The 12,421-nt window shown below is 42.3% G+C and overlaps 1 protein-coding gene across 2 annotated transcripts; it reads left to right on the top strand.

The window, feature by feature from the left end:
* Positions 1-7,047: 7,047 nt before the first annotated feature.
* On the top strand, positions 7,048-11,641 carry ARF6 (ADP ribosylation factor 6). 2 transcript variants are annotated; one of them, XM_023514495.1, is made up of 2 exons: positions 7,048-7,246; positions 7,885-11,641. In XM_023514495.1, the coding sequence occupies exon 2, from the start codon at positions 8,364-8,366 to the stop codon at positions 8,889-8,891; it is 528 nt and encodes a 175-aa protein (XP_023370263.1). In that variant the 5' UTR covers positions 7,048-7,246; positions 7,885-8,363; the 3' UTR covers positions 8,892-11,641. The 2 variants fall into 2 exon arrangements, with proteins under 2 accessions (XP_023370263.1, XP_003792208.1); XM_003792160.3 differs by lacking the exon at positions 7,048-7,246 and adding an exon at positions 7,277-7,784.
* The last annotated feature ends 780 nt before the right edge of the window (positions 11,642-12,421 follow it).

Genomic DNA, 12,421 nt, shown 5'->3' with positions numbered 1-12,421 from the left:
TTTTTCTTTTTTCCTTCCATTTTTGCTTTTCTTCTTTCTCACTCATTTTTAAAATTCATTCATTTGTTCTTTGAAGCAACACTGTGTGGCACTTAAAATCATTTTACGTTATTTATATATAGTTTCTAATTTATAAACAGTTGTAAATCTACTGACTTACCAACTTGCTTCCGCCTTGCTTTCCCCATCAAGCTGGCAATTAGAAGGATTCCCTTGAAAAGCTGAACCTCCAACCAACACGTTAGGCAGCGAGGCCGACAGAATGAAAGTGCATGCTATGCTAGAGGCATAAAGGAATATGGAGAGCTAACACTGTACAATGCCTGACATTAGTGCATCTGTTTAGTACCACTGTGACCTATTCACCAATTAGAAGTCAGGGTTTTACTTATGTGCCGTTATTTTCACATATTTATGGGGGGAAACAAGCAAAAACAGAAACAAAAGACAAAGCCGACAAATTAGGAAATTTTAAGCTGGAATCAAGATAAAGCTAGGGTAAGGATTTTAGTCCTCAGATCTTTGATGTCCTTAGTTTCTTCCTGAATAGCACATCATCTACACTCAGATACAGGCATACAACATGTTGGGTTTTTTGTTTGTTTGTTTTTTGTAGAGACAGAGTCTCACTTTATCGCCCTTGGTAGAGTCCCATGGGGTCACATTGCTCACAGCAACCTCCAACTCCTGGGCTTAGGCGATTCTCTTGCCTCAGCCTCCCGAGTAGCTGGGACTACAGGCACCCACCACAACGCCCGGCTATTTTTTTGTTGCAATTTGGCCGGGGCCGGGTCAGTATATGGGGCCAGCGCCCTACCCACTGAGCCACAGGCACCATCCAATATGTTAATGCATAATAATATCATGACTGTGCAACTAATAGCAGAGAGCCCAATAATTGTTAATGCATTATTTTATTAATCACAAAGTTTGGAGTATTCAGTAAATTAGGAAGTCTGAATGATTTAGCTTCTTTTTTCTTAAAGAAAACTCAGCACATCAATATTGTAAATTCTTTGTCAGTTTAGGGTGAAGTAATAATCTTGATTCAGCTTAAAAATACTCTGTTGAGTCAGGGGTGGCGGTGTGCCTGGAGTCCCAATTACTTGAGAGGCTGAGGTGGCAGGATTGCTGAAGCCCAGGCATTTGAGGCCAGCCTGGACAACATGGTGGGGACTGTCTCTTAATAAAACATACTCTATGCTTCTTCTTAGTAAGGAATGTTATAATATATCCAGCTTACAAAATAATGCTTCTTACGCCAACCATGGTCACGATTTAAACAGTTGATATAAAAACGATATATTCACTAATTGCCATAAGAAACATAATTTTAACAGATTGGAAATGATCGTTCTAGAATTCTATTGTCTGACACCATTTTTGAATGACTGCCTAATGAGAAAGTTAACAAAATAAAATGTCCAATTTATACAATGTTTGTAAGTGATTTTATTTTCCACTCTTTAAATTGTGTGCCAAAGTTGTTTTTTTTTTTTTTGTAGAGACAGAGTCTCACTTTATCGCTCTCAGTAGACTACCATGGCGTCACACAGCTCACAGCAACCTCCAACTCCTACAATGCCCGACTATTTTTTTGTTGCAATTTGGCTGGGACCAGGTTTGAAGCCACCACCCTCGGTATATGGGGCCAGCACCCTATCCACTGAGCCACAGGCGCCACCTCATTCAAAGTTCTTAATTAGGGTGGTGCCCAAAGCACAGTGGTTAGAGCGACTACCACATAAACCAAGGCTGGCAGGTTCAACATGGCCGGGGCTAGCTAAAATAACAATGACACCTGCAGCAACAACAACAAAAATAGCCAGGTGCTGTGGCAGGCACCTGTAGTCCCAGTTACTTGGGAGGCTGAGGCAAGAGAATCAATTACACCCAACTGTTTGAGGTTGCTGGGAGCTGTGCCCACAGTGCCCTACCCAGGGTGAGAACTTGAGACTCTGTCTCAAAAAAAAAGTTCTTAATTAGTCAAAGCCTGTGGCCTATGCCACAGTTGCCATTGTCTTTGGAAACACCCGGGTGCTTTCACTATGATGCTTGTTGCCATTGGCACTTTCTGTCGCTGTATATCTGCTATCATGCTTCTGTGCTCAGCCACTCTGGACTCTTGTCCCAGCAACTCTGGGATTTTGGCTGTCCCAAAATTCAAGGTATTTGGGTGAGTCCAGTTACTTTAACCAAATCCTAGCTACCACTTTTTTCTTTTTGAGACAGAGTCACACTCTCAGTAGAGTGCTGTTGCATCATAGTTCACAGCAACCTCAAACTCTTGGGCTCAAGTGATTCTTTTGCCTCAGCCTCCTGATTGGCTGAGACTATAGGTGCCCACTACAACACCTGGCTACTTTTTTTTTTTTCTGCAGTTTTTGGCTAGGGCCAGGTTTGAACCCACCACCTCTGGTATATGGGGCTGGCACCTTTAAGCCACAGGTGCTGCCCCCTGGCTATTTTTTTTTAAGAGATGGGGGGGGGTCTCTCTCTTGCTGAGGCTGGTCTCCAACTTGGACTGGCAGAGTGCTAGGATTACAGGTGTGAGTCATGAGCCCAGCCTAGCTACCACTTTCATCTTTCCTTCTGCCTAATTTGAGATTAAGCCCACATAGGAAGGGTGTTTGCACACTGGGTAACCAAAACAGAGAAGTATCCACAGACAAATACTAGTGTAGAGTTTATGAGCTTGGTCATCCCATGGTTGCCAACAGTTCTACTTTCTCTTCTTATCATGGTGCTGACTAGTTAATAATGGTTCTATTGATAATTTAATAATCTTGAGCCTGGTGAGGGGTCTTAGCCTATAATGCCAAGATTTAATATCACTTGAGCTCAGTAGTTCCAGAGTAGCCTGAGCAAGAGTGAGATTTCCTCTTTACCAAAAATTTAAAAATCAGCCAGGAGTTGTATCTGCAGTCCCAGCTACTTAGGAGGCTGAGGCAGGAGGATCACTTGAACCTAGGAGTCTGAGGTTGATGTGAGTGAGGCTGATGCCACAGCACACTAAGCCACATACACCAGAGCTGGCGGATTCGAATCCAGCCTGGGCCTGCCAAACAACAATGACAACTACAACCAAAAAATAGCCGGGCATTGTGGCAGGTGCCTGAAGTCCCAGCTACTTGGGAGATTAAGGCAAGAGAATCACGTAAGCCCAGGAGTTGGAGGCTGCTGTGAGCTATGATGCTACGGCACTCTACCAAGGGCAAAAGCTTGAGGCTCTGTCTCAAAAAAAAAAAAAAATTTAATTTTAGCTAATTATGGGACATTTTCAAAATAACTTTTTGCAATCATCTCACAAATATTTATGCTCTTATCTGACATGTCTAATTATCTTGGTATATTATATACTAGTGGTTAAAGTATTATTGCATCATACTATGCAAAAATATATACATGAGGGCATACATCCTGGGAATATGAGAAAACAAAACAAGTAGAGTTTAGACTTCAGAGAATTTTGATAGGATCTTAGCAATTACTTCAGTGGTGCTCAGTATTAGCTGCAGGTGAGGATCATTTGCAGGCCTTTAGAAAGATATCAGCTGAGTAGGTCCTTCACCCCAGTTACCTTGGCTTCATTATTTTGGGGTGTGGTCCAAACTTCCCTGTGGTTTTAAAGCTCCTCAGCTGATTCTAATGTGCAGCCAGAGCTGAAAATCACTGATCTAATCCTGATGCCCAATTTCACAAACACAACAATTCAACAGGGTAAAGAACAGAAAACGGGACGGCACCTGTGGTTCAGTAAGTAGGGCGCTGGCCCCATATCCCGAGGGTGGTGGGTTCAAACCCAGCCCCGGCCAAACTGCAACAATAAATAAATAAAAAGTATGTATTTAAAAAAAGAAAAACAGAAAACGGGTCGAAAAACCTTAAGTTTTTAAACCTCTATTCTGTTTATTAATCTTAAAAAGTTGCTTATATTGTCAGTGTTTCAGCTCCTTCAACTGTAAAGGGGAGTAACAATAGATACCACCTTAATCAATTAAGAGAGCTTTTTCCCTTGGAGAAACAGAGGAATTGATGGGGATGAACAACTTACCCAAGTTATGCCTTGGTAAGCCAAGTACCGGGGGAGTGCAGTGTGGATGCAATCCAGCTCGTTCCCTTCACTTCTACCATTTAGTGGACCACGTTGCCTCAGGGCTTATTGTCTGAAGCCATAAGTATTAAACACTTCATTAAAATATCAACTATAATTCGAATTTTTGCTTTTAGTTCTATCATTCCCACTTTTAATATTGCTAAAAACAAGATACAGGCGTCATACTCAAGAGTTAACTAATTACCATGGTTTTGATTGGGATACATTTTTTATGGTTAAAGAGGAATAACTAAGGTGACGGTGGCTAATGCCTGTAATCTGAGCACTCTGGGAGGCTGAGGAGGGCAGATTGCTTGAGCTCAGGAGTTCCAGACCAGCCTGAGCAAGAGCAAGACCCTGTCTCTAAAAAAAAAAATAGCCCAGCATTGTGCGGGTACCTGAGGCAAGAGAATCACTTGAGCCCAAGAGTTTGAAGTTGCTGTGAGCTATGAGACCACAGCACTCAACAGCAGAGCAACTGAACGAGACTGTCTCAAAAAAAAAAAAAAAGGAATAACTAGAAAATGGGTCCTTAGCTGACACAGGGAGAAGAACCTGTGAACTATCATTTTGGTACCCAGTGTCCCTTTAAATATTTAAACATATGGCTTACACCTGTAATCCCAGCACTTTGGGAGGCCAAGGCAGGTGGATCACTTGAGGCCAATAGTTCAAGATCAGCTTGGGCATCAGCAAGACCTCATGTGAACAAAAAAAGAAATTACAAAAATTAGCCTGAAGTGGTGGCACTAGTCTCAGTTACTCAGGAAGCTGAGGCAGGAAGATTGCTTGAACCCCTGGAGTTTGGGGTTGCGTAAGCTATAATGATGCCATGGCACACTAGTCTAGCCAACAGACTGAGACCCTTACTCTCACCTCCAACTCCTAGACTCAAGTGATCCTCCCACCTCAGCTTCCCAAGTAGTTCGGACTAGAGGCAAGCTAACTTTTTTTATGGTCTTGCTATGTTGCCCAGGCTGATCTTGAACTGATGGCCTCAAGTGATCCTCCTGCCTCAGCCTCCCAAAGTGCTGGAATTATAGGCCTGAGCTACTGTGAGTTAAAAAGCAGAGATCAATTTTTCTATAGTTGGCTCTTGGAGCTTTCATCTGCTCAAAATTTAAAACAGTGAAACAGAGTGCAGAGAAATGCAATATTTTGCTTCATAAACACAAATTTGAATTTACCTATAAAATATTTCACTGAAAGTAAATAATATTTTTAAAATTAAAAGTTACTCTTTTAAAACAGCCAATGATTTCAAGAAGGAATCGAGAAACAAAATGTTTCATTTGTAGAATGATTAGTATTTACCTAAATTTTATTACCTTCTGCAGAGGTAAAATTTATTAAAAAATCACTTAGTTTTTTTTTAACTAGTATGATTTTATATATGTAATGTTTAACAATCTCACTATGTGTTTATTGTCCATCATTATGTTTTGTGTTGGGATTATTACTTATATTATTATATAATGATCACTCTGGATTTCCAATACTCTAAGGTATGCTACTTTATGAAGCTTCTTAAGTAACCTATTACTTCAAACATCTAAATTGGAAAAAAAAAAGTACTTTCCCTTTTTTGTCTTATCTGTGGTATCAAAGGCATGGATTCATTCAAATGACTGAACTTCCGACACCTATATGTTGTCCAGTCACTGAGGCCATTGTGTCCCTGCCTCCATAAAGCTTGCATTCTGGTGGACTATAAATGGAAAATGACTTTAGAAAATAAATTTCTTAGCCCTAGCACAGTGCCAGTGCCAGGAGATGCTAGTGCTTCCTATTCCATTTCTATTCAATTATATCACACCTTATGCTGAAAAAAAAAATCCAAACCCAGCTGGTCAATATTGCAGCTTGGTAAAACTGGAATCCATTCTGAGAAAAGTATTACATTGGAAGAGAACAAAATACAATACTTGTTTCTATTTGCTACATATCAAAAAATTCTTCCTCTAAATATAGTATTACTAATGGTGCTTTATAATTATAAGGCATTTTCAGAAATCCTGTAAATGAGCTAACAACTGTGTGAGGTAGACAGGGAGGTGGCATAATTTTGTGGTTAAGGGGATGGGCTGTAGATTCTAGACTTAATTTCAGTTCTGTGACCATTAAAAAACTACTTAACTTCTTTGATCCTCAGTTTCTTTACATATAAAATGCTAATATTCAAAGCTAATCCATTTGGTTGCTGTGCAGATTAAAATATTTAAAGTATTTCAGACAATGTTTACCATAATAATAAATGGTGACTATTCTCATTAGTGATATTGTCATTCTTCATGATTCTACAGATAAAGAAACTGAAGTTCACAAAGATGGAGACAAGGATTTAAGTATAGAGTGGAGGAGTGACACTTGACCTTCAATCTTCTGGCTCCAAATCCTTTCAGTTTTATGTCAGAGCATTTCCTAAAGTGTAAAGTAAACCATCGTTAGAATATAGAGTTGTTTATTTTTGGCTCAAGTTTATAAGGTTATCATTTAACCAATCAAATTTTCTTAAATTGTCAAATAAAAAAAGTATGTTATGTTTTTATAGTATTTTTCTGTTCCTTTTTCCACTTGATATTTAAGCTTTTATGTTATTTTAACTTTATTACTAACCAATTGATGCAAAAATGTTTCCTAAAGTCTTCCACACACATTATTTAATCCTCAAGTTGAGTGGAGTAAGCAAGATCAGTTTACACATGAGATAAACCCAGCAAGGTGGGTTTTTTTTTTAATTTCCGAATATAAGAGTACATACGATTAGATCACATTGTTCGCGGTTTAGCGCCCAGACCCTGCCGGTAAAAGTAATTTTTCTGATTCTAAATCCTATCTTAATACCACCTAGGCTTCTTAAAAGTTAAGAATGGGTGGGTGGGTGTGAAGCAAAGCTACTGTTAATCATCATTATGAAAGGTGATTTATTTCAATATGAAAAGTTACCGCCTTCTAAAAAGTTGAAAACGCGGCGAGATACCGGAACTCTTAATACTTTTCACACACGTGGGTCGGTCCCGACGAGACTTACAGACTCTAACACTTATAAGCGCCGCCCTGAGCGGCAGAGTGCACGCGGGACACTGCCGAGTCTTGCACGAAACACAGAACTCGGGGAATAAAGGAAGCCAAGAAGAGGTTGGACAAACGGTAAAAACAGCGAACGGGTCTTCCCCGACAGACTGATGGCGCGCTCGGCAGGGGCGGGCTGGAGGGAACCCGCAGCGCATCTGGCGGGCACCGAGGTCAGGCCCGGAAGCAGCTCGGTTCGTCGCCGGAGCGGGTTGCCCGCAGGCCCCACCCCAGGGGATGTGCAGTTTTCCTTCGGGTGGGGAGGGAAAGAACGGCGCAGATGAGAAAAACAGGTTGCGGAGGGTAGTCTGGTGGAGCCACAGGTGGAACCGGGTCGGAGTCCCCGGCGCGCGCGCTCCGGGGCGGCCGCACCTGCGAGCCCTCCGAGACGCCGTAGCCCCGCCCCCTCCGCGCGTGGCGCCCATGATGCCAGGCGCGCGAACCGCTCGCCTTACAGAGGTCGCTCTTGTCCGAACGGTCGGCCTCTGCTGCGCCTGCGTGGTCGGGAGGGGAAGTGAGGCGGTTTCCTCGGCGCCTTTTCCGGCAGCGGCGGCGGCAGATCTGGGAGGAGGAGGTGGAGGCCGGAGGGAGCCCGCGCTCGGGGCGGCGGCTGGAGGTAACCTCCCGGGCCGAGCTGGGAAGGCGGGCCTCCTTGGCCTCCGCTCCCCTCTGGGGCTCCGGCGGTAACTCCCTTGTCCCTCTCTGTGTCTCTGCAGGCAGCGCACCGAGTTACCGCGAGGATCAATGACCTGACGGGGCGCCGGAGCCGCGCTGCCTCTCGGTGTCCTGAGTCGGTGGTGAGCCGGGTGCTGGCGGGGCCGGAGGGCCGCAGTCTGCCGCGGCGGGGCGAGGAGAAGGCGGCGGAGCGGGAACCGCGGCGGCGCTCGCGCGGCGCCTGCGGGGGGAAGGGCAGTTCCGGGCCGGGCCGCGCCTCAGCAGGGCGGCGGCTCCTCTCCCGGCGCAGACTCAGGGCCCCGGCGGCCGCGGCGACCGGACGAGGCAAGTTGTGCGGCCGGTGATGCCCGAGTGAGCGGCCGGCCCGGGCCTCTGCCCCCAGGAGGCGACTCCCACGCAGGCCGCACGGCGCCCTCGCGGCAGGGGGGCTTCGTTTCGGTTTCGCGGCGGCGGCGGCAGCGTTGTTGGCGGAGGGGAACCGGGACACCTGAATGCCCCCGGCCCCGGCTACTCCGACGCGATGGGGAAGGTGCTATCGAAAATCTTCGGGAACAAGGAAATGCGGATCCTCATGTTGGGCCTGGACGCGGCCGGCAAGACAACAATCCTGTACAAGTTGAAGCTGGGCCAGTCGGTGACCACCATTCCTACCGTGGGTTTCAACGTGGAGACGGTGACTTACAAAAACGTGAAGTTCAACGTTTGGGATGTGGGCGGCCAGGACAAGATCCGGCCGCTGTGGCGGCACTACTACACCGGGACTCAGGGTCTGATCTTCGTAGTTGACTGCGCCGACCGCGACCGCATCGACGAGGCCCGCCAGGAGCTGCACCGCATTATCAATGACCGGGAGATGAGGGACGCCATAATCCTCATCTTCGCCAACAAGCAGGACCTGCCTGATGCCATGAAACCCCACGAGATCCAGGAGAAACTGGGCCTGACCCGGATTCGGGACAGGAACTGGTATGTGCAGCCCTCCTGTGCCACCTCAGGGGACGGACTCTATGAGGGGCTCACATGGTTAACCTCTAACTACAAATCCTAATGAGCATTCTCCACCCATCCCCTGGAAGGAGAGAAATCAAAAACCCATTCATAGGATTATCGCCACCATCACCTCTTTCAATTGCCACTTTTCTTTTTTGAATTTAAACTCTGGAGTTACTGTTCTACAGTTTGGGGGGGGTGGCTGGGGGTTTTCTTTTTTGTTTCTCTTTTTTCCTTTTTTCTTCTTTGCGTTAGGATGCTCTGATCTGACATTTGAGATAAACACAAAGTGCTAGATGCTCTTGTTAACTTCCAGCAAATGGGATGGGGAAATATAGCAGTTCTTGGTAAAGTCCTTTGTAATAATGGTTTGATTTTTTTATTTTGAGAAATCTTTTCTCCCCCAATGTATGCTTTTTCCTTTTTCCCCAGTTTCCTTATCACTTGCTGTAGATGGCTTATTTTGCATTCATGCAGACTATGTTGCAAGTCTGTTTCATCTAGTAAACTGAAAATTATTGCTTAATCAAACTGCCGTTTGTCTTTTATATTTAAGGCCTTTCCCCCTTATGATCTAACTTTAACTTAGTAATTTCAAATGTGACCTTTTATATCTAAGACCAGTACAGTAAACTCAGCCCACAGTGGCAAATAATGAGTAATATCAATTGTAATTTGTTCCAGTTGCACATCAGTATGTTAAACAGGTAATGTAAGAAGTTCTTTACAATGTCAGCAATTTAAGTTCTGAAACGTAACATCATGCATGAGTAGGAATAAACCCAAGTTCCCCCTAACATAGCTAACTTAAATGCTGCATTATTCTGCATCAAAATACGAAAATGTGTAACCCATCAAGGGCACAGATTTTTTTCACTGCAAAGTTAGTCACTTTGCTGTTTTTCCTCCTTTTTAACTTTAAAACTAGATTCTATCCAGAAATTGGAGCAATAATGGTGTATGCATCACACTCAGATGAAATATTTGTAGATATTTTAAGTGACTTTTGGGCAAAACTGGAATGTATACTTCTACCTTGTTTCAAATGTCTAAGACCAGTTTTAAAATTACTAAAACATTTATTTTGTTCTTTAATAAAGCATTAGCATTTAAGAATTCAAATTATATGCACCTTTTGCCTAGTTGAAAAAATACACATTCCTGTTTTCACATTATAGCAACTGATTAAGCTGAAGATCCAAGTCATTTTTCATAGATGAGTGATCCACATCTCCATTAATTAGAACACTGGAAAAGATATTTTATAAAAGGTATTTAATTTTGTTTGATTATAGGATTAACTCATGCAAATAGATACCCTGTTGGTTCAACAGTACACTGTCTCCTTTAAAGAAGGAAATGTGATGAATGAATGATATGTATATTTGAGGGATGACAAAGGGGAAGTAGGATGAAGAGAACCTACAGATGACAATGAATGTAAACTTACTTTTCTTCAAGGGTAAGCAGTGTGCTCACTGGTGATAATCCAGTTCCTAACAAGATTATGTGGTTAGCTGGTTAGGACCAGTAACTAGATGGAGACCACTATGATAATATTTGGAACCAAATGTTAATGCTTGATACAGAATTGTAAAGCAGCATCTGGTTCTTATATAGCCTTAAGGATTAATTTTAGCGATCCTCAAGGAATTAAACTTAGGGAATTTCAGAAATGTAGACTGCAAAGGCAGTATACAGGAGAAGGTGGAGTGGGCTGTGTTTATGAGGGTGTCTGAAAACTAAAATTGAGCGGGCTATCATGGTATAGTTGGACAGTAATGGTCCTTCAAGCTTTGGCCATATTGTATAATGGAGCTTTTACCAAAGATGTATGAGACGCATAAGGCTATTAAAAATGAACTATTCAAAGTAAAACTCTTGACAAACATTCTACTTAAAGCAGATGAGACAAGGTGCTAATGTTGTAGGCTCCTGCTGGTGCAGAGGGATTTTTGATTTCAAAATGCAACTAAAGTATGAATTTCTGTTTCACTTCAGTGGATGTATCTCTAAAAATGAGGCTGATAAACACAGGTAAAGAACATTTTGGTTGCTTTTTAAAATTCCCAAAGCTCCACCATAAATGTAATTCTTAGTGTTTTAAATGATACATGTTAAGGTACATAAACATGGATTATCCAAATATCAATGCTGTAGTAACATCCTGAAACAAAACAAGCACAAAGGTATAAATGCCTAAACTGGAGGAAACTTGAAACCCTCATGTTAATTCTTAAATGTAGTATTTCTAACTTGTGAAGACAGATTGGTAGGCAGCCATTTTTTTTTGTCTTAAAGTAACTGGAGGCATAATTAAAATTTTATACATCAAGTGATTGCTATTATTGAATGTTGCAGGTGAGATGTGGTTATTTTAGTTTTATTTGAACTGTCTGAAAAGGGGGGTGGGGGAAGCAAATATTTGAAATTTGGAAAACCCTTAACCTTTTGGTAAGAAATTGTAATTTAATTTTCATACATTTTCTTTAAAGGTATAAAAAGTTTATAATTTATGTAGTTAAATTGAACCACAACCGGGATTATGAAGCAGGTAATTATTATACCTTGCAAAAAAATTAATCTAAATTGAAAAGATCTTGAAATTTTTGTTTAATTGCATCAATTTCTGTATTTATGTGAATTTATAAACTGCAGTAAGTTTTGAATGAGGTTAATCTTGTTTAACATGAGTCTGTAGACTGTGATCTCCCCAAACTTAAAAAGTACAGTACTTGGAATTGTGTTCTTTATGGTTGTAGTGTTGGTAAAGCACTAATGCAGAAAATAAAGGAATTACACAGTGCAGTTTCTCACGTTATGTTACTTGACCTAGATAAATGGGAGGTGTGGTATGCTGGGCCATATTATTCTCCAAGGTATATGGCAAAAAGTGACAAGTTTGGAGTCACTTTTATAAATATAAAAAAGAGAATGTGTGGTTCTTGTAAATGCTGGCTGTTTTGAGGTTTGCCCTGATTTAGTTCCAGCAAGCTTAATCTTGATTTTATTTAGGACACAAAAACAGTAGACAATAAATTTCAAAAATTGGAAGGTCTTATAGCAGTCTTTATTCTACTGTTTTCCTAGGAGGTCAAAGTTGCTTGTCAGATAAAATTGGCAGAATTGTGGCCACTTACCAAAATTGTGGATCAAGAATAACTTGGGGGAGGCGCCTGTGGCTCAGTGAGTAAGGCGCCGGCCCCATATACTGAGGGTGGCGGGTTCAAACCCAGCCCCGACCAAACTGCAACAAAAAATAGCCGGGTGTTGTGGCGGGCGCCTGTAGTCCCAGCTACTTGGGAGGCTGAGGCAGAAGAATTGCCTAAGCCCAGGAGTTGGAGGTTGCTGGACCGACTCCGCTGCACCCTACCAAGGGCGAAAAAGTGAGACTCTGTCTCTACAAAAAAAAAGAATAACTTGGGTAAATGGGTTTTTTAAAACATTTTTGTAAGCATTCCCTCTTAACTGCAGCAGTTTTTATGGTTTGATTTTAGAATATCTTAATACCTGTAGTATGATTTAACCCCACCTTAATATTAGGTATTTAGAACTATCATTTATTAAGGTATCAATTTGTTAGTGATA

This window comes from Otolemur garnettii, unplaced genomic scaffold (assembly GCF_000181295.1).
Source record: "Otolemur garnettii isolate 467f Iridium unplaced genomic scaffold, OtoGar3 scaffold00054, whole genome shotgun sequence".
In the NCBI taxonomy this organism is placed as follows: Eukaryota; Metazoa; Chordata; class Mammalia; order Primates; family Galagidae; genus Otolemur; species Otolemur garnettii.
This window is presented reverse-complemented; position numbering and strand designations above follow the sequence as displayed.